This window comes from Pipistrellus kuhlii, unplaced genomic scaffold, assembly GCF_014108245.1.
Source record: "Pipistrellus kuhlii isolate mPipKuh1 unplaced genomic scaffold, mPipKuh1.p scaffold_m20_p_3, whole genome shotgun sequence".
Classification (NCBI taxonomy): Eukaryota; Metazoa; Chordata; class Mammalia; order Chiroptera; family Vespertilionidae; genus Pipistrellus; species Pipistrellus kuhlii.
In genome coordinates this window covers 92,165,235-92,187,936 of record NW_023425529.1, presented here as the reverse complement: position 1 = coordinate 92,187,936, position 22,702 = coordinate 92,165,235, and the positions used below count along the sequence as shown (strand labels likewise).

Below are 22,702 nucleotides of genomic sequence, written 5' to 3'. Positions count from 1 at the left end.
ACATCCCAAAACTGCTTCTAAATTACTGTGCTTCTTCCTCTCTCCCATGCGGACGAGCCTCTTCTTCATGGGTTTCTGCATCAGAATTCCAGGACCCTTATCTCAGCGTCTGAGAAAGTGGTTGGGTTCCCCAGGGCCAGGAAGTGCGGAAGCAGTTGGAGAGCAGTGCAGCCGGGGTACAGAGGTACCCTGGGCCGGGGTGACAGGGCTGTTATCCACTGGCCACACTCTGAGCCTGCATTAAAGACTCTGCTGCCTTGTAGACACCCAACCAAGTAGTAACTAGAAGTCAGGGAACAAGTTAAAATGGGAAATAGATTTAAGTGACCTCTGTGGTTCTTAGAAAATGCATTCAAGCCATTTACACAAGTAACCTTATAACATTTTTTGTGAAAATAGGACTTAATAGGTTAATCAATAAATCAATGCAGGAACACAGGCTGAAGTACACTGAGGGAGGTAGAATGGCAGGCCCCAGGGGCCCCTTGCTTTTCAGGATTCTGAGATCAGAGAGAAAGCTTGACAAGTGACTGACTTCTGGTGAGGACCCTTAGTCCCCAGCGCCAGCTAACCAGGTGCACCGACCACCTCCTCCTTTTCTTCACTCACAGATGAAAGGAATGTAGTTAATCTGACCCAAGGCAAGACTCTCTGAATTGATGTCTTATAATAGTTGGGAGTTCTCTGATGTTCTGATTTTGAGGATTCTTGTTTTCATATGGTTTCAGGCATATTAAGCTACTGTAACAGATATGGCGAAAGCATGAAACATGTCCTCAAGACCTTTGGACCAATTCCAGAGTTTTCTGGAGCTACAGTTGAGAAGATTCACCAGGTACGTGGACTGACTACAGAGAGTTGTGCAGGCCGAGCCGGAGGGAGCTCTGTGGACAGGGATGTCTATTGTGCAGTTAGTATCTTTGTTTCTGGTTTTCACAGTCCCTCATCTCTAACTTCTGTCTCACGGTCCTTGGAGACCTTCAGAGCAGTGTGGCCAATGAACTTGGAGGTCACTGTGACTTAACTCTAAGGAGCTGGAGTCTCTGGGTTCAGGAAACTCATGCTCATGGAGCATTTACTCAGCTCCCTTCGTCCTTGAGAGCAAATTCTGTTTGCACAGTAGGACCAACAATTATGCTCCTGGTAAATTACCTCCTCTTCATGCATTTTTGTTCTTTTTTTATTTAAAAATTTTGTTCATTTACAGTTGATTTCAGTATTATTTTATATTAGTTTTAGGTATAAAACATAGTGGTTAGACCAGTGGTTCCCAACGTGGGGCACTGCCCCACAGGGGGGCAATTTGATTTTTAACAAGAGAAATTCAAGAATGAGTTACTAACAGTGAGTTTTTTTCATTTCTTATGGTTCTAAGGACCTCATATACAATATACAAATGTATATTGTGACATATTTATGCATTTCAGTTCTCTATTACATGTTTTGGAACTTTACTTGCTATTTTTTCATATCACTTCATATTATTATTATTTTAACAATTTCTTAGTGATTTCTTCCTCAGTATTTCAACTGTCCTTTCATTCTTTTATTTTTCTCTTTAATGGATGCCATGTTCTTTGGAAGCTTGTTTAGGCCAAGTTAATGGCCTTTGTCTTCCTTCCCGTGAATATATGTTCACTTTTTTAATAATGAGAATTATATGTCACAGAGCGGGCATCAGAATTTTAGAGATGCTTAAGTTGGGCTTGGCCAGAAAAAGGTTGAGAACCACTGGGGTTAGACATATAATTTACAAAGTGATCCCCTTTAGCCACCTGACACTATACACAGTTATTCTACCATTGACTATATCCCCTATGCTGTACCTCACATCTTTGTGACTATTTTATAACTGCCAATTTGTACTTTAAAAAAAAAATCATACCCAGGCAGATATTTACAGATTTTACTGTGAGAGGAACAGGGAGGGAGAAAGAGAGAGGGAGAGAGAAACAGTGTTAGAGAAACATTGATTAATTTTGTACCTCTTATACCCAAAAACCTAGGTATGTGCCCTGGCTGGGAATTGAACCTGAGATCTTATGGTGTATGGAATAACACTTCAACTGGCCAGGGCATGTGCTTCTTTTTTTTAAAAGCATATTTTTATTAATTTCAGAAAAGGAAGGGAGAGGGAGAGAGAGATTGAAGCATAAATGATGAGAGAGAATCATTGATTGGCTGCCTCCTGCATCCCCCACTGGGGACTGAGCCCACAACCTGAGTATGTGCCCTGACAGGGAACTGAACTGTGACCTCTAGTTCATAGGTCATCATTCAACCATTGAACCATGCCAGCTGGGCCAGGCATGAACTTCTTTTAAAAAATATATATTTTATTGATTTTTTTACAGAGAGAAAGAGAAAGGGAGATGGAGAGAGAGTTAGAAACATCGATGAGAGAGAAATATCAATCAGCTGCCTCCTGTACACCCCCTACTGGGGATGTGCCCGCAACTAAGGTACATGCCCTTAACCGGAATCGAACATGGGACCCTTGAGTCCACAAGCTGATGCTCTACCACTGAGCCAAACCGGTTAGGGCCAGGCATGAACTTCTTATCCCTTAATGATTTTCACCCATCCTCCCAAGTCCCCCTACCATCTGGCAACCATTAGTTTGTTCTCTGTATCTGTGAGTTTGGGTTTTTGTGTTTGTTTTTTTCTTATTATTATTTTGTTTTTTAGATTCCATATGTACTAGTAATTGAAATCATATGGTATTTGTCTTTCTCTGTCTGATTTATTTCATTTAGCATAATAACCTCTAAATCCATCCACATTGTCTCAAATGTGTAAGATTTCATTCTTTGTTATGGTCGAGTAGTATTCTATTGTATACATATGTACCATCTCTTCTTTACCCATTTGTCTATTGATGGGCACTTAGGTTGCTTCCTTACTTGACTGTTTTAATAATATTTCAATAGACATAAGAATTTTTTTTTAATTAGTGCTTTGATTTCTTCAGATAAATACCCAGAAGTGGAATTGCTGGGTTATATGGTAGTTCAATTTTTAATTTTTTGAGGAACCTCTGTACTGATTTTCATAGTGACTGCACCAGTTTGCAGTGCCACCAATAGTGCATCAGGGTTCCTTTTTCTCCACATCCTTGCCAACACATGTTTGTTGATTTATTAATGATAGGCATTCTGACAGGTGTGGTTTTAATTTGCATTTCACTAAGGATTAGTGATGTTGAGCAGCTTTTCATATGTCTATTGGTTATCTGTATGTCTTCGCTGGAGAAATGTCTATTCAGGTCCTCTGCCCATATTTTAATTCGATTTTTTTTTTTTTTGGTGTTATGTTGTATGAGTTCTTTATATATTTTGGATATTGACTCCTTATTAGATGTTTCACTGGCGAATATAGTACCCTGTTTCCCCAAAAATAAAACAGTGTCTTATATTAATTTTTGCTCCCAAAGATGCACTAGGTCTTATTTTCAGGGGATGTCTTATTTTTCCATGAAGAAGAATACTGTACACATTTATTGTTAAATGAAAATAAAGGAAATTTCTGACCTGTATACGGTACGGTAGTACGGTAGTTGTCAACACAAACCAGACAAACTGTAAATCCTACAGTATTAAGAATTTACTCATTTATTCAACGACAATCATGTCATCATCTTCTGGAACATCATCATAACAATCCAATTCCTGAATTTCCTGGTGAATTTCTTGTGACTCCATTTCTTTCAGAATCAGTGGACCAAATCTCTCATGTTTAGCAATAGCATTCTGAGACAGAGCCTAGGGGGGGGCCTTATTTTCGGGGGAATGCCTTATATTTCACTCAGAAGGAAACCTGTAAGTAGGTCTTATTGTTGGAGGATGTTTTATTTTTGGGGAAACATGATAGGTTGTCTTTTTGTTCTATTGATAGTTGCTTTTGATGTATAAAAACTTTTAAGTTTGATGTAATTCCATTCATTTTTTTCTTTCTTTTTCTTTTTCTTATCTTTTCTCTTCTTTGTTTCCAGGCCATGTGTGTGAAAGTCCCAGATGATCCTGAGCACTTGGCTGCCAGAAGGCAGTGGCGGGACCAATGCCTCATGAGCATTGCCAAACTGAAAAGTCAGATGCCCTCCCAGTGAAGGGTTTTCTGTTTTTAAGATTTTAAAATTGATTTTTAGAAAGAGAGGAAGGGAGAGGGAGATAGAAAGAGAAACATCTATGTGAGATCAAAACATCAATCAGCTGCCTCCTGCACATCCCCTACTGGAGATCAAGCCCACACCTCAGGCATCTTCCCTGACCGGGAATTGAACCAGCAACTGTTTGGTGCATGAGATGATGCCCAGCAAACAGAGCCACACTGGCCAGGGCCCGGGACGTTTTTTGTAATGCTGTCACTCCCTCACTGACAGTCCTAGTCGGTGGAATTATAAGGACTTAATCATATCTCTTGAAACAGTAGCAGCTACAGAAGTACCATACTTAGCATGCAAGTCTTGAGCTTGATCTCTGTTAACAGTAATCTAGTCATTTACAACGTGGGTGTCAAAGCAGCAGTTGGGTTCTGAGGGCTATTGATTTCTTGCCATCTGGGCAAGCCAGTCATCTCAAGATTTTCACTTTTTAGTTTTACTAGTAAGTGTGATTATGCATCCTACATTTTATAGCCAATGACTGTAGTTTCAAATCATTTTAATCTGTAGCAAAATTTTTTATAATTATTTTTAATCTCTTTCTGAGTACTCTGTGGCCCTTCATTTTTGAGACAACTAACTACCTTCATTTGCCAATGCTTATCCTATATAATAAAGAGCTAATATGCAAATGGTTGTCATGCCCTCATGTCCTCACTCCATCACTCCATAACTGCTCAGACACTCAACACTGGGGAGAAAGAAATGGGGACCAGCCAGGCACAAATGAGCTCACAAGAGAGGAATGGGGACCAGCCAGGCTGTGGCCCAGAAGAGGGACAAGCCGCCCGCCCATGGTCCCCTGAGGCTGAGGCTGAACCAAGTGAAGCTGGCCTGGATCCTGGGTGCCTATGGCCAGCCAAAGGGAGAGAAGCCCGGGTTCTGGGTGAGGGGTGAGGCAGAGGCAGTTAGGGATGATCAGGCCAGCAGGGGAGCAGTTAGGGGCAATCAGGCAGGCAGGCAAAAGTGGCCAGGGGTGATGAGGCAGGCAGGAGAGTGGTTAGGAGCCCAGATTTAGAGAGGTAGTTGGACATCCTTCGAGAGGTCCCAGATTGGAGAGAGTGAAGGACAGCTGAGGTACCCACCCCCAACCCCAATGCATGAATTTCGTGCACCAGGCCTCTAGTTCTGAATAGTAATTTTTTTTAATTCCATACAGGCATCTTTTCTTCTTTCTGAGAAAGACAGTGTTTGACCCTGTGATTGACATGTTTTAGCGTGACCGTGATGAATAAGAGGCAAAATTTCATTCTGACTTCTTTGTCTTTTATTCAGTAAAAATTCACCTATTTGGACCAGTATTTCCAAAATATGTTCCACAGTGCCCTGTGGCTCTGTAGTTATCTGTATTTGGGAAACTCCATGGACTACCTGCCCTTGGACACTCACATCTGTAAAAAATTAAGGATTCCAAGTTCTATAGTAAAGATACCTGTTTAACTTCACTCAACGTCTCATTATCTTCATTGACTTGGAGTCTATTCATAGCACTAGCTCTCCAAATACTCTGGGAAATAGAGCACAAAAATCCCTCCACCCCGTAGGGCCAGCACGTCACAATATCTTTGATCACTGGATGCCTCTGTGGGGCCCCTGACAGCTCCCAGCCCGAATGATCCTTTATCTTTCGATGACCAGCTTCCCAGCTTCATCCAATAGGAGATGTGTTCCTTGGAGCCAAGGTTGTGATGGTGCTGGAACCAGCGTCCCCAATTGGGAACCATGTCGAAGTGATACTTCCAGCTAAGTGTACATATCACTCACCCATCACATGCATTTACTTAATTTTATTTTATTCGTTTAAAATTAATTATAGCTGACATGCAATATTATTAATTTCAGGTGTGCAACTTAGTTTTTAGACATTTATATAACTTTTAAAGCAGTCCTCCTGGTAATTCTAGTACCCACCTGACATTATACATAGTTATTACAATATTATTGACTATATTCCCTCTGCTGTATTTTACATCCCTGTAACTATTTTTATAATTGGAAACTTGTATTTCTTAATTTCTTCTCCTTTTCACCCATCCCCCCTCACACACACACACACACACACACACACACACACACACATTTATTTATGCAATAACATCCACTGAGCAGCTGTGATGTACTAGGCATCTCACACATGGACATTGCCTTTCAGAAGTTTACTGTAAGAAAACCAATGTTACAGTAAAATAGGACAGTGCTCCAGAGGGTCATATACGAGTACACAGGAGATCACAACTGCCTGCCCCTGGGTGTGCCCTGGAAGGCCCCAGTGGCAACCTTTGAGTTGGGTCTAAGTAAGACAGCCTCCCTGGCTGAGGGAGCAGAGCAGGAAAGAGTTCTGGGCACCTTGGAAAAGGGAAGTGGTTCCCTGAGGCCTAAAAAAGGGAGGCTGGAATGAGGCCAGACCCAGATAGTGGTGAAGACCCCTGGGGGCCATATTAGTAGACCTTATGTAAAGCAATGGAGAGCCTAAATGGTCTAGGTTATGAGTGGAGTGGTCATCAGGATTTCAAAAAGTTCCTTCTGACAATGTAAGGGACTGATCTGGAAGCAGAGCCAGTTGTGGTCCACATGGGGGCTGGTAAGTGAGTGTGGAAATCATCCCGGAGGTAGGATTGAGTCCTCAGGTGACCTAGGATAGTTACATGGGAGCCTAGAGTGTCAGCTACAGCAACTGAAGATTCTATGGTTACAAGATGAGGACGTTAAGAGGAGGGCTGAAAATGTGAATGTCCCAGATAGTAAACTTCCCAGAGAGGATAATGTGGCAAGTCACAAAGGAGATTGTCAGCCCTGAAAGGATTCATCTGATTAAGCTGTAGATTCTCCTTAAACTCTGATGCAGTCCTTCCGTCTGTGACCTGTTGAGGGGTTGTTTGGGCCACAGGCAACCCTTGCTTTTCCCAATAACTTCTGGTTCCTGCTCCTTTTCCTTCCACATACTTGTCTTCTCAAAGTCTCTGTACTATGCTCAGAAGAGCACATGAAGGCTACCCACAGTCCCTGGACCCAGGTTTGGGATCACTGATATGCAGATGAACTAGCCAGGAGACATGGGGTATTGGCGGGTATCACACAGACTTGACCTGATGGTTTGACCTCATTGATGAGCCACTTGGGGGTCCAGAAGGAGTGGCCAAACGAGGCTATCTGGTCCAATGCTCAGGCCAGTAGGAGAGGGAGGTAGACACATCCTGGTGTTCCCTGTGGTGGCGTGGGCGGAGAAGACATTCATTTATATGTTTAAGTTTTGTTTCCTCACTTTTGCTGTAAAGTATTTTTGAGTAGGTATCAGATCTGTTCTGAGATACATCAGTTGAAGTGCTTCTCAGTTTTGCTTGCAGCCATCACAATGTTAATGTGGCAGTTACTGAAAGGAATGGGGTGAGAGAATGCCAGAGAGCGTGATTTGATTTTCATCTATGGGATGAAAAAATTGGTCTTTCCAAATGAGAACAGCAGAAGCATACTTGTGGCTCTGGGCGGGAGGACAGTTATGGAAATTGCTGGGTAGAGTGGGGAAAGGGTCCAACGGGGAGCTAAAGAAAGGGGTGGGTATGTGAGTGTGACTTCCCACAGACCCCATACAATCCAGTCTTGGAGATAAGTTGCAAGACAAAGGAGGCCCTTCTGCTCTTCCGTTTGTCATCCCGGGGTCTGCTTGCTTTGATAAGTTTAGCAACTGTGTCGGGTCATGTACCAGTTTTCCCATTAATGTCCTTTTTCTGTCACAGAATCCCATCCAAGACACCATACTGCATTACATTACCAAATTTCCTATATAATTCCATCCTTTAGGGGCTGCAGGACTTCACTGAGGCTGCGAGAAGGACCAAGCCCAGTTGAATGTTGCCCCGACTGATTTCTGTGTCCTTTTCTCAGAACTTCAAAGCTATCTATCTCCAGCCTCTGTTTGAGGCACACACAGTTTCTCTCACATTGGTCTGTGCTTCCAAGTTTCTTTTCCCCAAAGCCCCAGTCCACATCTGTATGTACAGGACCCCTGGTTTCCCTCTCTGCATGCTTCAGCTTAGCCTCTTAGTGCTCCTTCACTCCTTAGTGCCAGCCTCCAAAAGAACAGATTGTATATTGTTTCTGTGGAAATCACAGAAAGATGTCAAGGATGGGGTTGGCACTGGTTCAAAGACATCCCAGTGAGTTGAATGCCAGTAAGACCTCAGGCAACACTTGCCACAAGAACTGGACCCCAAGCACATCCACAACAGTTGCACAATGAGGTCAGGATGAGCCACATAGTCAGACAACCTGTGAAGAGACTATTCATGAATGGAACAATAATATTCAAGACCAATTACATCAGAAGAACCTAAATAACTCAAGTAGGGGGCTTTCCTATAACACCTGGCTCAGGAGATCTAAGCGACTGTACCCCTGTGTCCCATGTAACACCTACTATATAGCATCACCTCCCAAAAAATCTGAATAGCAGAGAAATTTTATCTAAGATATAGAAACAATTAAAACATTACAGCAAAAATGGGGAGACAAAGAACAATCCCCAAAGGAAAGAAAGTGAGGACTCACCAGAAAAAGAATGAAATGAAATGGAGGCAAATAATTTGTCAGAGAAAGAATTTAGAGTAATAGATATAAGGATGCTCTAATATCTGGATGACAAATCAACTAGAATTATAAGGAGCTGAATGAGAAATTCACCAACATAAGAATCAAGAGGAAATGAAGAATGACATAGCTGCAATAAAGAATACAATAAAATGTTTCACCAGTAGACTAGAAAAAGCTGAGGACAGAATCAGCAAGTTAGAAGACAAATTAGAAAAATACCCAAGCAAGGCATCGACAGAAAAAAAATTAAAAAGCAGGAGAAGAGTCAAAGGGAACTTTGGGACAACATAAAATGGAACAAAACATGCATAATAGTGGTACCAGAAGGAGAGGAAGCTGAGCAAGAATAAAAAACCTGTTTAAAGAAATAATGAGAGAAAATGTCCCTGACTTGAGGAAGACAAAAGTCATATAAGTTCAAGAAGCACAGAGAGTCTCAAACAAGATAAACACAAAAAGACTAACACCAATGCACATCATAATTAAATTAGCAGACATTAAAGAAAGAATCTTAAAGTCTGCAAGAGAGAGATAGAAAGTTACCTACAAGAGATCTCCAATCAGACTATCAAATTATTTTTTGACAGAAACACACCAGGCCAGAAGGGAATGGACTGAAGTACACAAAGTGATTCAAAGCAAGGGACTGGATCCAAGAATACTCTAACCAGCAAAGCTATCATTCAAAATTGAAGGTGAAATCAGAAGCTTCAAGGACATACACACAAAAAAGGCTAAGGGACTTTATTACCACCAAGACGAAAATGCAATAAATGCTAAAGGGGCTGTTTTAAGAAGAAATAAGAAAGGAAAAAGGAACACAGGCATAAAGAATAAAAATGGCAACAAACAAGTACAAATAATAACCTTAAATGTAAATGGGTTAAATACTCCAATCAAAAGACATAGGGTGGCTGAATGGATAAGAAAACAGTACCCTTGTGTACACACTGTCTACAAGAGATCCAAAGCAATCCTGAGAGGGAAGTTTACCTCAAAAATAGGAAAAACTTGTAACAAGTTATCTAACTCTATAACTTAAAGAATTAAAAAGAGAGCAACAAGAAAAGCCCAGAGGAAGTAGATAGAAGGAAATAATAAAGATGAGAGCAGGAAAAAAAATTACATAGAGACAAAAAAAAAAAAAAAAAAAAAAAAAAAAAGAACCAGTACAAAAAACCAAGAGATATTTATTTGCACGGATAAACTTGATGAACATCTTGCCAGACTCTCCAAGAAACAAAAAGAGAGGACCCAAATAAACAAAATCAGACGTGAAATAGGTGAAGTAACAACTGACCTCACAAAAACACAAAGGACCATTAAAAAAATACTATGAACAACTCTATTCCAACAAATTGGACAAACTTGACCAAATGGAAATATTCCTGGAAAGATGCAATCTTCCAAAATTCAGTCAGGAAGAATCAGAAAACCTGAAGAGACTAATAACTACTGATGAAATAGAAGCAGTAACAATAATTCCAATAAGCAAAAGCCTTAGTTTGGATGGCTTCACAGGGAAATTTTACCAAACATTAAAAGAAGAATAAACACCTACCCTCCTCAGACATTTCCAAAAAAATTCAAAAGGAAGGAACACTTCCAAACTCTTTGTATGAAACCAGCATTACCCTAATTACAAAACCAGATAAAGACACACAAAGAAAGAGAATTACAAACCAATACCCTGCTTCCCCGAAAATAAGACAGTGTCTTATATTAATTTTTGCTCCCAAAGATACACTAGGTCTTATTTTCAGGGATGTCTTATTTTTCCATGAAGAAGAATATGGTACACATTTATTGTTAAATGAAAATAAAGGAAATTTATTGTCTGTATATGGTACAGTAGTACAGTAGTTGTCAACACAAACCAGACAAACTGTGAATCCTACAGTATCAAGAATTCATTTATTCAATGATAATCATGTCATCATCTTCTGGAACATCATCATAACAATCCAATTCCTGAATTTCCTGGTGAATTTCTTGTGACTCCATTTCTTTCAGAATCATTGGACCAAATCTCTCCTGTTTAGCAATAGCATTCTGAGACAGAGTCTAAGGGGGAGGGGGCCTTATTTTCGGGGGATGCCTTATATTTCACTCAGAAGGAAATCTGTAAGTACGTCTTATATACGGAGGATGTCTTATTTTCGGGGAAACATGGCATCTCTGATGAAAGTAGATGCTAAAATCCCCACCAAATTCTAGCAAATCGGATCCAGTAATACATTAAAAAGATCATACACCATGACCAAGTGAGATTTATTCCAGGGACACAAAGCTGCTACAAGATCTGCAAATCAAGAAATGTGATACATTGCATAAACAAACTTAAAGATAAAAACCACATGATCATATCAATTGATGCAAAAAAAGCATTCAACAAAATCGAACACCCATTTTTGATAAAAGCTCTCAGCAATTTGATAAAACTCTCAGTATTACAGCAAGGTGGGAATAGAGAGAAAATACATCAACATAATAAAAGCCTTATCTTACAAATCTGTAGCCAACATATTCAAAGAGTAAAAAGTAAAACCATTTCCACTAAAAATAGGAATAAGACAGGGATGCCCACTTTCATCACTGGCATTCAAAATAGTTTTGGAAGTTTTAGCCATAGCAATCATACAAAAAGAAGATATAAAAGGCATCCAAATTGGAAAGGAGAAAGTAATACTGTCATTGTTTGCAAATGACATATTGTACATAGAAAACCCTAAACACTCCACCAAAAAACTAGGTTTAATAAATGAATTTGACAACATAGCAAGATATAAAATTAACATCCAGAAATACATGGCATTTTTATACACCAATAATGAACTCTCAGAAAGAGAAACTAAAAAATAAAATAAAAAAATTCCATGTACCATTACAACAAAATATTAAGATACTTAGGAATAAACTTAACCAAGGAGGTAAAAGACCTTACTTCGAAAAGTACAGGACATTGAAAAAAGAAATAGAGGAAGTTATACACAAGTGGAAGAATATACAGTGTTCATGTATTGGTAGAATCAACATCATTAAAATGGTCGTACTACCAAAAGCAATCAATACATTCAATGCAATCCCTATTAAAATACCAATAGCATATTTCACAGACCTAGAACAAATATTCCAAAAATTTATATGGAATCAAAAAAGACCCCGAATAACCCCAGCAATCTTGAGAAAGAAGAACAAATTTGGAGGCATCACAATACCAGAGTTCAAGTTACACTACAAAGCCACTGTACTCAAACAGCCTGGTTCTGTCCCAAGAACAGGCATATAGGGGTCGGCAACTAAGTAATTGCGGTCTTCACACATATATGGCTTCAGTTGAATTTTTAGGTTTGCAGACGTAGTACAAATGTAAAACACATTTTGTTATTTGATAGTTGGCTATTCAGCTGTTAATCAGTAAAAAAAGTTTTTTGATCTGTTTTGTAGTTTTCGTTTGGCGTTCGTTGAAAAATGGAAAATCAAAAGGAACATTTTCGTCATATTTTGCTTTTTTATTTCCGCAAAGGGAAAAACGCATCGCAAGCTCATAAAAAGTTATGTGCTGTTTATGGTGACGAAGCCTTAAAAGAACGGCAGTGTCAAAATTGGTTTGCCAAATTTCGTTCTGGTGATTTTTCACTCAAAGATGAAAAACGCTCTGGTCGTCCAGTTGAAGTTGATGACGCCCTAATCAAAGCAATAATCAATTCGGACTGTCACAGTACAACACTGTGAGATTGCAGAGAAGCTTCATGTATCACATACATGCATTGAAAATCACTTAAAACAACTTGGCTATGTTCAAAAACTCGATACATGGGTTCCTCACGAACTGAAAGAATCACAGTTAACGCAACGCATTAGCAGCTGCGATTTGCTAAAGAAACGTAATGAAAATGATCCATTTTTAAAACGACTGATAACTGGTGATGAAAAATGGGTTGTTTACAACAATATCAAGTGGAAAAGATCGTGGAGCAGGCCAGGTGAACCAACTCAAACAACATCAAAAGCTGATATTCATCAAAAGAAGGTTTTGTTATCAGTTTGGTGGGATTACAAAGGAATTGTCTACTTTGAACTCTTACCACCCAACCGAACGATCAATTCTGATGTCTACATTGAACAACTAACGAAATTAAACAATGCAGTTGAAGAAAAGCGGCCCGAATTGACAAATCGAAAAGGTGTTGTATTCCATCATGACAATGCAAGGCCACACACATCTTTGGTCACTCGGCAAAAATTAATGGAGCTTGGTTGGGATGTTTTGCCACATCCACCATATAGTCCTGACCTTGCACCATCTGATTACTTTTTGTTTCGATCTTTACAAAACTCCTTGAATGGTAAAAATTTCAATAATGATGATGATGTCAAATCGTACCTGATTCAGTTTTTTGCTAATAAAAACCAGAAGTTTTTTGAATGTGGGATTATGATGCTGCCTGAAAGATGGCAAAAGGTCATTGATCAAAATGGGCAATACATTACAGAATAAAGTTATTTAGTTCCATGAAAAAAATTGTCTTTAATTGTCTTTAAAAATACGCAATTACTTAGTTGCCGATCAATAGAACAGAGAAACCAGAAACGATCCAAGCCATTATGCTCAATTAATATTTGACAAAGGAGACGGGAGTACACATGGAGTTAAGACAATCTCTTCAATAAATGGTGCTGGGAAAATTGAACAGATACATGCAAAAGGAGGAGTAGGAGTAGGAGGAGAAGGAGAAGTTGAAGGAGAGAAAGAAACTAGACCACCAACTTACACCATATACAAAAATAAACTCAAAATGGATAAAGGACCTATACATAAGATGGGAAACCATATAAATACTAGAGGAATCAACAGCAGCAAGATCTCAGAGATATGTCAAAGCAATTTCTTCACTGATTCTGCTCCTAGGGTAATGGAAACTAGAGAGAAAATAAACAAATGAGACTACATCAAAATAAATAGCTTCTGCACAGCAAAAGAAACCATTGACCAAAAGAGAGCCACTGTATAGGAGAACATGTTTGCCAATGATACATTCGATAAAGGGTCAACCTCCAAATGTATAGGGAACTCATACCACTTAACACAAGGAAGATAAACAATCCAATTAAAAAATGGGCGAAGTATTATACCTAAATGGACAGTTCTCCAAAGTGGACATACAGAAGCCCAAAAGGCATAAGAAAAAAATTCTCGAAGTCACTAATTATCCGAGAGATGCATATCAAAATGGCAATGAGGTACCACCTCACACCTGTCAGAATGACTTTCATCAACAAATCAACAAATGGCAAGTGCAGGTGAAGATGTGGAGAAAAGGCAACCCTAGTACTGCTGGTGGGAATGAAGACTGGTGCAGCCTCTGTGGGAAAAGTATGGGGGAAAGGGAGACATATGTAATACTTTCAACAATGAAGATTTGTAAAAAATAAATTGTACTTACACATACAACCACAAATGGAAAGTTAAACAGAAAATGTATTATTTGTCATAGAATCAAAAATGTAAAGTTTCTTTTTTTTTTTAATCTTTATTTTTGAGAGTATTACAGATGTCCCCCATAGAGCTTTCCTATCCTGCCCCTGGACTCCTCCCCAGCCTTCACTACCCTATTGTCTGTGTTATGCAGATATGCACATGTTCTTTGGTTAATCTTTTCTCATCATTCCCCCTTCCCTCTGAGATTGGTCAGTCTGTTCCATGTTTCTATGCCTCTGGTTCTATTTTATTCATTAGATTTCTTGTTCAGGTATTTTTATTTTTAGATTCAATTGTTGACAGATATGTATTTATTTCCACTTTATTGTTACTGTAGTTGTTTTGGAGAGAATAGAAGGGAGGAGGAGAGATAGAGAAATGTCAATGTGAGAGGCACATTCATTGGCTGCCTCCCACAATCCCCGACCAAGACAGGGGATTGAGCCTGCAACCAATGTATATGCCCTTGACCAGAATCAAACCCAGGACCCTTCAGTCCATGGGCCTACACTCTATCCACTAAACTTAACTGGCTTGGGCAGATTGTTCTTTTTTCCCCTCCCTCCCTCCCTCCCTCCCTCCCTCCCTCCCTCCCTCCTTCTCCTCTCTCTCTCTCTCTCTCCTCTCTCTCTCTCTCTCTCTCTCTCTCTCTCTCTCTCTCTCTCTTTCTCTTCAAGAATACCCTTCAACATTTCATGTAATACTGGTTTTGTGGTGATCATCTCCTTAAGCTTTTCTTGTCTATGAAGCTCTTTATCTGACCTTCAATTCTAAATGAAAACTTTGTAAAAGGCGAAGATTTATGCGATCTGAAGAGAAACCATGCTATTAATCACTTTGAATATTTCTTGCTACTCCCTTCTGGCCTGCAAAATTTCTGCTGAGAAATCAGCTGACAGTTGTATGGGCACTTTCTTATAGGTAACTAACTGCTTTTCTCTTGCTGTTTTTGAGATTCTCTCTTTGTCTTCAACCTTTGGCACTTTAATTATGATGTGTCTTCGTATGAGCGTCTTTGGATTCATCTTGTTTGGGACTCTCTGCACTTCCTGGACTTGTAAGCCTATTTCTTTCACCAAGTAGGGGAAGTTTTCTGTCATTATTTCTTCAAATAGGTTTTCAATTTCTTATTTCCTTTATTCTCCTCTGGCAACCCTCTGATGTGAATATTGGTACACTTGAAGTTGTCCCAGAGGCTCCCTACACTATCTTCATATTTTTTAAAATCCTTTTTGCTTTTTGCTCTTCTGATAGTGTGTTGTTTGCTTCCTTATATTCCAAATTGTTTATTTGATTCTTGGCATCTTCTGCTCTACTGTTGATTCTCTGTAAACTATATTTCATTTTAGTTATTGTATCCTTCATTTCCGACTTGTCTTTTTCATGTCTCTGATGTTCTCTGAAATTCAGTTTCACTGAAATTCTCTGTAAGATAATTGAAATTCCCTCTAAGTTCCTTAAAGCTATCATTAATGTCCTTGAGCATCCTTATAATCATTGTTTTGAACTCTGTATCTAGTACTAGAAGTTTGGTTGCTTTCATTTCATTTAGTTATTTTTCTGGATATTTCTTCTGTTATTTTATTTGTGACATGTTTCTTTGTCTCCACATTTTCCACCCTTCCTGTGTTTGTTTCTATGTATTAGGTAGAGCTGCTATGTCTCTTGGAATTGTTGGAGTGGCCTTGTGTAGTAGGAGTCCTGTAGGACCCAGTGGCTCAGCCTCTCCTGTCACCTGAGCTGGGCACTCTAGGTGTGCCCCTTTGTGGGCTGTGTGCACAGTCTTATTGTAGGTGAGCCTTTATTGCTTTTGGAGTCACTGGGAGCGATTGACCCCCAGGCCAATTAGATGTTAGGACCAGGTATGACTACAGTGAAAGAGCTGCTGTGTGGGGGACACCTCTATAGAGTAGGACTAGCTTCAGTGGGGCTTTAGTGGTCACAGAGTCTTCCCATTACATGTGTTGCTCGTGGATGTATGAAGCTATAATCTGGCATGGTCTAAAGTTGTTCACTGAGTGCACTGGCTCTGGGGCCCCTCTGGAGATACAAAGTCAGTCACTGCCTATGCTCTATCTGGGGCCATCCATCAGGAGGGACAGAATGATCTGCAGATGGCTGCTACTTATATTGGGATTGGAAGTGTCCAGGAGAGGCCAAACTGGAAAACAAGTCCAGCTGGTGCTAGTGCCAGCCTGGGGCCTCTTATTGATAGGTTTTGGACATGCTGATGCCAGCTCTGCTTGTTTGAAAGATTTTAGGAAAGTCTGAAGCCTGAGCCAGAACAGGCATTCATATAGAAAAGCTGCTACAAACAGCTTGAGCGGGGCTGCAAACTGAGTGGGGTGGGATCTCAAGGAATCACCAGGGCAGAGCAAACAGTATAAGCCAGGCTGATGGAAACTCAGATATGGCACCCGCCCTTCTGCTCTGGGACAGGGGAAGTCTCAGCATAGGAACAATGGCCTCTGTCAGCACTTTTGTCTGGGAGAAAGCTGCCCCTGAGTTATTTCCCTATTTCCATACAATCCAGTTCCTCCTGGTATGTCCCTGAATCTCACCAAGCCACTGTCTCAATGCTAGAGCTCAAAGGGAGTGAGACAGAGTAAGTCTGTGTGCCAGCTTTTTAAGAAGAATTGCCTGGGACTCCCCCAATCTCTGTGTCACTGGGCCACAATCCCTGCTGGTTTTTATAGCCTGAAGTTATGGGGGGCTTTTCTTCACAGCACTGGAACCCTGGGCTGAGGGGTGTAGTCTGGGGCTAGGCCCCCTTGCTGCTCATGGAAGGCCTCCACAGCATATCTATCCCTCTTGGTTAAAAAACACCACACTTGGAGGATCCAAGATGGCTGCACAGGTAAACACCTAACCGCAGCCGCACACAACAATTTGAATAAAATACAACTAAAATATAAAATGGACATTACCCAGAACTACAGGAAAGTCGACTGACTGGAAATTCTACAATGAGAAGCAAGGAGAAAGCCAGAAGGAAAAGCGGAGGAGCTGTAAAAGCCTAAGGCGCGTGCAGAGAGGACGGAGCCAGAGAGGAGGGGGAGACTGAGTGCCTGGCATTCCCTAGCGGGAAGGAGATAAAAACTCCGGACTGTGCTGAACCCCAGACCCGACAGCGCTGAACCTCAGTTCTAGGCCAGACCCTGGGGACCCAGGCTCAAAAAGAGGAAGCCTGGGCTGTGAGGCGGAATCCCAGGGGAGCAGTGAAAGGCAGAGCCCCCGGAGGTGCGCACATTGCATGCAGAGAAGGGACGGTTGGCTGTGCCGTGGGATTGCCCTGGCGGGAAGGAGACAGGGGCTCCAGACTGCTCTGAACGCCACCTCCAATCCCAGTTCCAACTGAACTGAATCCCAGTACCAGGCCCATTGGGGGAGAGACTAGACTGTTTGGTAGCAGGCAAAACTTGAGGGCACCTCACTCTCAGAGGTGCTTGCAGCAAGTACTGAAGGACCCCGAGGAATACTGAGACTCAGGAGCCACATAGAGTGTGGCTGATGGAAGCCAAGGCTATAGGCTCCACCCTGAAACTCCACCCCATCAGGGAAGCTGCAAAAATGCCCAGACAAGGAAATAGATCACAAACAAAAGAAATGGAAAACAAAAAGCGACTGGATATAGAGTTCAAGACTACACTTATAAGGTTGTTCAAGAATCTCCTAGAAAAGGCCGATAAAATAAATGAGTCCTATGAGTATATGAAAAGGGATCAACTAGAAATAATAAAGGATCAACAAGAAATAATAAGGGATCAATAAGAAATAATAAGGGATCAATAAGAAATAAAGAATACATTGTCTGAAATAAAAAAATATTATACAGAGTCCTAAAAACAGAATGGAAGATTGCAAGAATCAAGTCAAAAATTTGGAACATAAAGAGCCAGAAGACACTCCTCCACAGAAGCAAGAAGACAAGAGAATCCAGAAAGTTGAAGATAATGTAAGAAAACTCTGGGACAACTTCAAGCGAACCAGCATCAGAATTATGGGGGTCCCAGAAGATGAGAGAGAGCAAGATATCGAAAACATACTGAAAGAAATAGTGACAGAAAACTTCCCCCACCTGGTGAAAGAAATAGACTTACAAGTCCAGGAAGCACACAGAACTCCAAACAAAGGGAATCCAAAGAAGACCACACCAAGACAAATCATAATTAAAATTCCAAGAGCAAAAGACAAAGAGAGAATATTAAAAACAGCAAGAGAAAAGCAGGTAGTTACCTATAAAGGAGCACCCATATGATTGTCAGCTGATTTCTCAACAGAAACCATGCAGGCCAGACAGGAATGGCAAGAAATATTCAAGGTGATGAATAGCAAGAACCTACAGCCAAAAATACTCTACCCAGCAAAGCTATCACTCAGAATCGAAGGCCAAATAAAAAACTTCACCAATAAAAAAAAGCTAAAGGAGTTCATCACAACCAAACCAGAATTATATGAATTGCTGAAGGGGGTTCTTTAGGAAGAGGAAGAAAATAAAGATAAAAATTATGAACAACAAATACGTAACTATCAACAAGTGAATCTAAAAACCAAGGGAATTAAAAAACCTGATGAACAATATTAACTGTTGAATATAATAGAATCAGAGGTATGGAAGGGGAGTGGACTGACGATTCTCAAAGAAAAAGGAAGGGAGAGGGTGTGGGAAGAGACTGAACATAAACTGTGCACCTATGGATGAGGACAATGGGGGTGGGGAAAGGGCAGAGGGTGGGGTGCGAACTTGGTTGAGGGGAGCAATGGAGGGGGAAAATGAGGAATGTTTGTAATAACATGAATAATAAAGATTAAAAAAATAAAAATAAATAAAAATTAAAAATTAAAAAAATTAAAAAAAAACAATGAGGAAGAATGAATAAATAAAATTTTTAAAAATGAAAAAATAAAAGAAGTACAGAAGAACACATCAAGACTTGGTGGGGCAGAGGCATGGAATGGGCAGGTCTGACACCCAACTGTGGTGTGTTTTTTTTGTGTGTGTGTGGTTTTTTTTAATTTAAAAAAAATCTTTATTGTTCATATTATTATAGATGATCCTCTTTCCCCCCCCCCCCGCTCCGTTGCTCCCCTCAACCAGGTCCCACCCCACCCTCTGCCCTTTCCCCACCCATCATTGTCCTCATCCATCAGTGCACAGTTTATGTTCAGTCTCTTCCCACATCCCCATCTTCCCTTTTCCCCGAGAATCGTCAGTTCACTCCCCTTCCATACCTCTGATTCTATTATATTCAACAGTTAATATTGTTCATCAGATTTTTTTTTATGTTTTGGTTTTTAGATTCACTTGTTGATAATTATGTATTTGTGGTTCATAATTTTTATCTTTATTTACTTTCTCTTCCAAAAGAACCCCCTTCAGCAATTCATATAATTCTGGTTTGGTGGTGATGAACTCCTTTAGCTTTTTTTATTGGTGAAGCTCTTTATCTGGTCTTCGATTCTGAGTGATAGCTTTGCTGGGTAGAGTATTTTTGGCTGTAGGTTCTTGCTATTCATCACCTTGAATATTTCTTGCCATTCCTGTCTGGTCTGCATGGTTTCTGTTGAGAAATCAGCTGACAATCATATGGGTGCTCCTTTATAGGTAACTACCTGCTTTTCTCTTGCTGCTTTTAATATTCTCTCTTTGTCTTTTGCTCTTGGAATTTTAATTATGATTTGTCTTGGTGTGGTCTTCTTTGGATTCCTTTTGTTTGGGGTTGTGTGTGCTTCCTGGACTTGTAAGTCTAATTCTTTCACCAGGTGGGGGAAGTTTTCTGTCACTATTTCTTTCAGTATGTTTTCGATATCTTGCTCTCTCTCATCTTCTGGGACCCCCATAATTCTGATGTTGGTTCACTTGAAGTTGTCCCAGAGGTTTTTTACACTATCTTCAACTTTCTGGATTCTCTTGTGTTCTTGCTTCTGTGGAGGAGTGTCCTCTGGCTCTTTGTGTTCCAAATCTTTGACTTGATTCTTGCGATCTTCCATTCTGTTTTTAGGACTCTGTATAATCTTTTTTTATTTCAGACAATGTATTCTTTATTTCTAGTTGATCCCTTTTCATATCCTCAGAGGTCTCGTTTATTTTATTGGCCTTTTCTAGGAAATTATTGAAAAACCTTATAAGCGTGGTTTTGAACTCTATATCCAGTCACTTGTTGTCCTCCATTTCTTTCGTTTGTGATCTGTTTCCTTGTCTTGGCATTTTTGCCGCTTCTCTGAGTTTGTAGGGTGGCTTTGTGTGTTCAGGTGTCCTATATGGTTCAGTGGGTCAGCCTGCCAGTTATCTGAGGTGGACACTCTTGGTGCACCCCTTTGTGGACTGTGTGTACAGTCTTTTGTAGTTAAGTCTTGATTATTGTTAGTATCACTGGGAGGAACTGACCTCCAGGCCAATTGGCTGTGAGGATCAGCTGTGTCTATGCCAGGAGACAGCCTTATTTGACTCTGTACTTCTTTTATTATAGGATTTTTATTTAACCAGATATTGGGCTGTTCTGAATGATGATTGTTCTGTATTTTAGTTGTAATTTTAATGTGGTTGTTGCAGGTGGTGAGGACCAGTATTTGCCTACGTTGCTCTCTTGGTTCTCAAAAAGAGTGAAGTTTCTAGGAAAAAAGCAAGCAAAAAGTGTTAAAGACCTCTGTTGTTAGAATTGTAGAACATTATTGACAGATATTAAAGAGTACTTTAGTGGCATGTGGAGACATGTATCATATTTATGTATAGAAAACTCAAGATTCTCATGATGTCAATCCTTACCAGATAAGTCCTATAGATTTGATGCCATCCTGTGTGTCAGGATGTGGTGTGTGTAACATGATAAGTACTTTTAAGTGCTATTGCTAAAATACCAAGTCACTCTCATTAAAAACTGAGGCAAGATTTGACATTTATTATAAAACTTTATTAATTAAGGTAATATAGTTTTGACATAAAGATAGCTTACTGCAATATGATAGGGGCCCAAAACCAGAGGCAAGCAGACAAATACTTGATTTATGGATGAAAGAATAACAGGAAATAAGAGAATTGGCAACCCTATGAAAAAAAAGGACATTGGACCTCTATTCCTACCATATACTAAACTAGCTATTGGTGGCTAATACAAGTAAATGTGAAAATAAAACAATAGCGCATTTAGGAGGTAATACAGAATATTATTATATCCATGATCTTGAGGGTAGAAGTGTGTTTTATTTTATTTATTTTAAAAAATATATATATTATTGATTTTTTACAGAGAGGAAGAGAGAGGAAGAGAGAATTATCGATCAGCTGCCTCTTGCACAACCTCTACTGGGGATGTATTGAGGTATATGCCCTTGACCGGAATCGAACCTGGGATATTTCAGTCTGCAGGCCGATGCTCTATCCACTGAGCCAAACAAGTTTTGGCTAGAAGTGTGTCTTAAACAAGACACCAAAAATGTTAATAATAATTGAAAAAAATTAAAGATTCAAATCTTGGCTAGCCAGTGTGGCTCATGGTTGAGCATCAACCTATGATCCAGGAGGTCATGATTTGATTCCTGGTCAGGACATATGCCAAATTTGTGGCTCAATCCCCAGTGTGGGGCATGCAGAAGGGGAACGATCAATGATTCTCTCTCATTATTAATGTTTCTCTCTCTCCCTCTCCTTTCCTCTCTGAAGTCAATACAATATATTTTAAAGATTCAAATCTTTATTACATTAACATTTCAAAATTCCTCTACATCAAAAGACACCAAAAAAAGAGTGAAAAGACATGTTCCATAATGGGATAAGAGGTTTGCAAGTCAAGCAATTGCCAAAGGACTTATGTTTAGAATTATGTAACTTCTGTGAGTCATTAAAAAAGAGAATGGGGCCGAAACCGGTTTGGCTCAGTGGTAGAGTGTTGGTCTGCAGACTGAAAGATCCCGGGTTCGATTCCGGTCAAGGGCATGTACCTTGGTTGCAGGCACATCCCGGTAGGGGTTGTGCAAAGGCGCTGGTTGATGTTTCTCTCTCATCGACATTTCTAGCTCTCTATCTCTCTCCCTTCCTCTCTGTAAAAAAATCAATAAAATATTTTTATTTTTTTTTAAAGAGAGAGAGAATGGGGTGGGTTTTAAGATGGTGAAGCAGTAAACGGATCTTTCTCACACCTCTTCCCAGAGCCAAACTGGAAATAAAACTAAATTGAGGAACATTTACCCTGAATCACCAACTGAAGAGTACTTGAGGAGGAGACTTTTAAATAAGGAGGGGCAGATAGAACCTCGAAACTGGTAGGAAGGGTGGGGTTGGGAGAGGGGCTGGCCCAGTTCCCACAGGGGCAAGGCAAAGGCAAGGAGGGATCTCTTGGCTCGGGGTGAGGGGGTGATTCTCCCTGAGAGGAGTGAGTCCTGGACCCCAGGCTGGGCTTCCCGGCTAAGAGCACCAGAGCTGGGGACAGACATCCACTCAACAACCAGGACTTCTAATCACCAGCGAGGGATGCAGC

At 40.3% G+C, this 22,702-nt stretch overlaps 1 protein-coding gene across 2 annotated transcripts in view; it reads left to right on the top strand.

Annotated features, from left to right (window-relative positions):
- Positions 1 to 4,791, top strand: part of CRYL1 (crystallin lambda 1) — a 140,353-nt gene extending 135,562 nt beyond the window's left edge. For both annotated transcript variants that reach the window (XM_036455515.2, XM_036455514.2), the window contains 2 exons: positions 729 to 835; positions 3,992 to 4,791. In XM_036455515.2, coding sequence (XP_036311408.2) covers positions 729 to 835; positions 3,992 to 4,105 — 221 coding nt within the window. In that variant the 3' untranslated portion in view covers positions 4,106 to 4,791. The remainder of the gene's footprint in view (positions 1 to 728; positions 836 to 3,991) is intronic.
- The last annotated feature ends 17,911 nt before the right edge of the window (positions 4,792 to 22,702 follow it).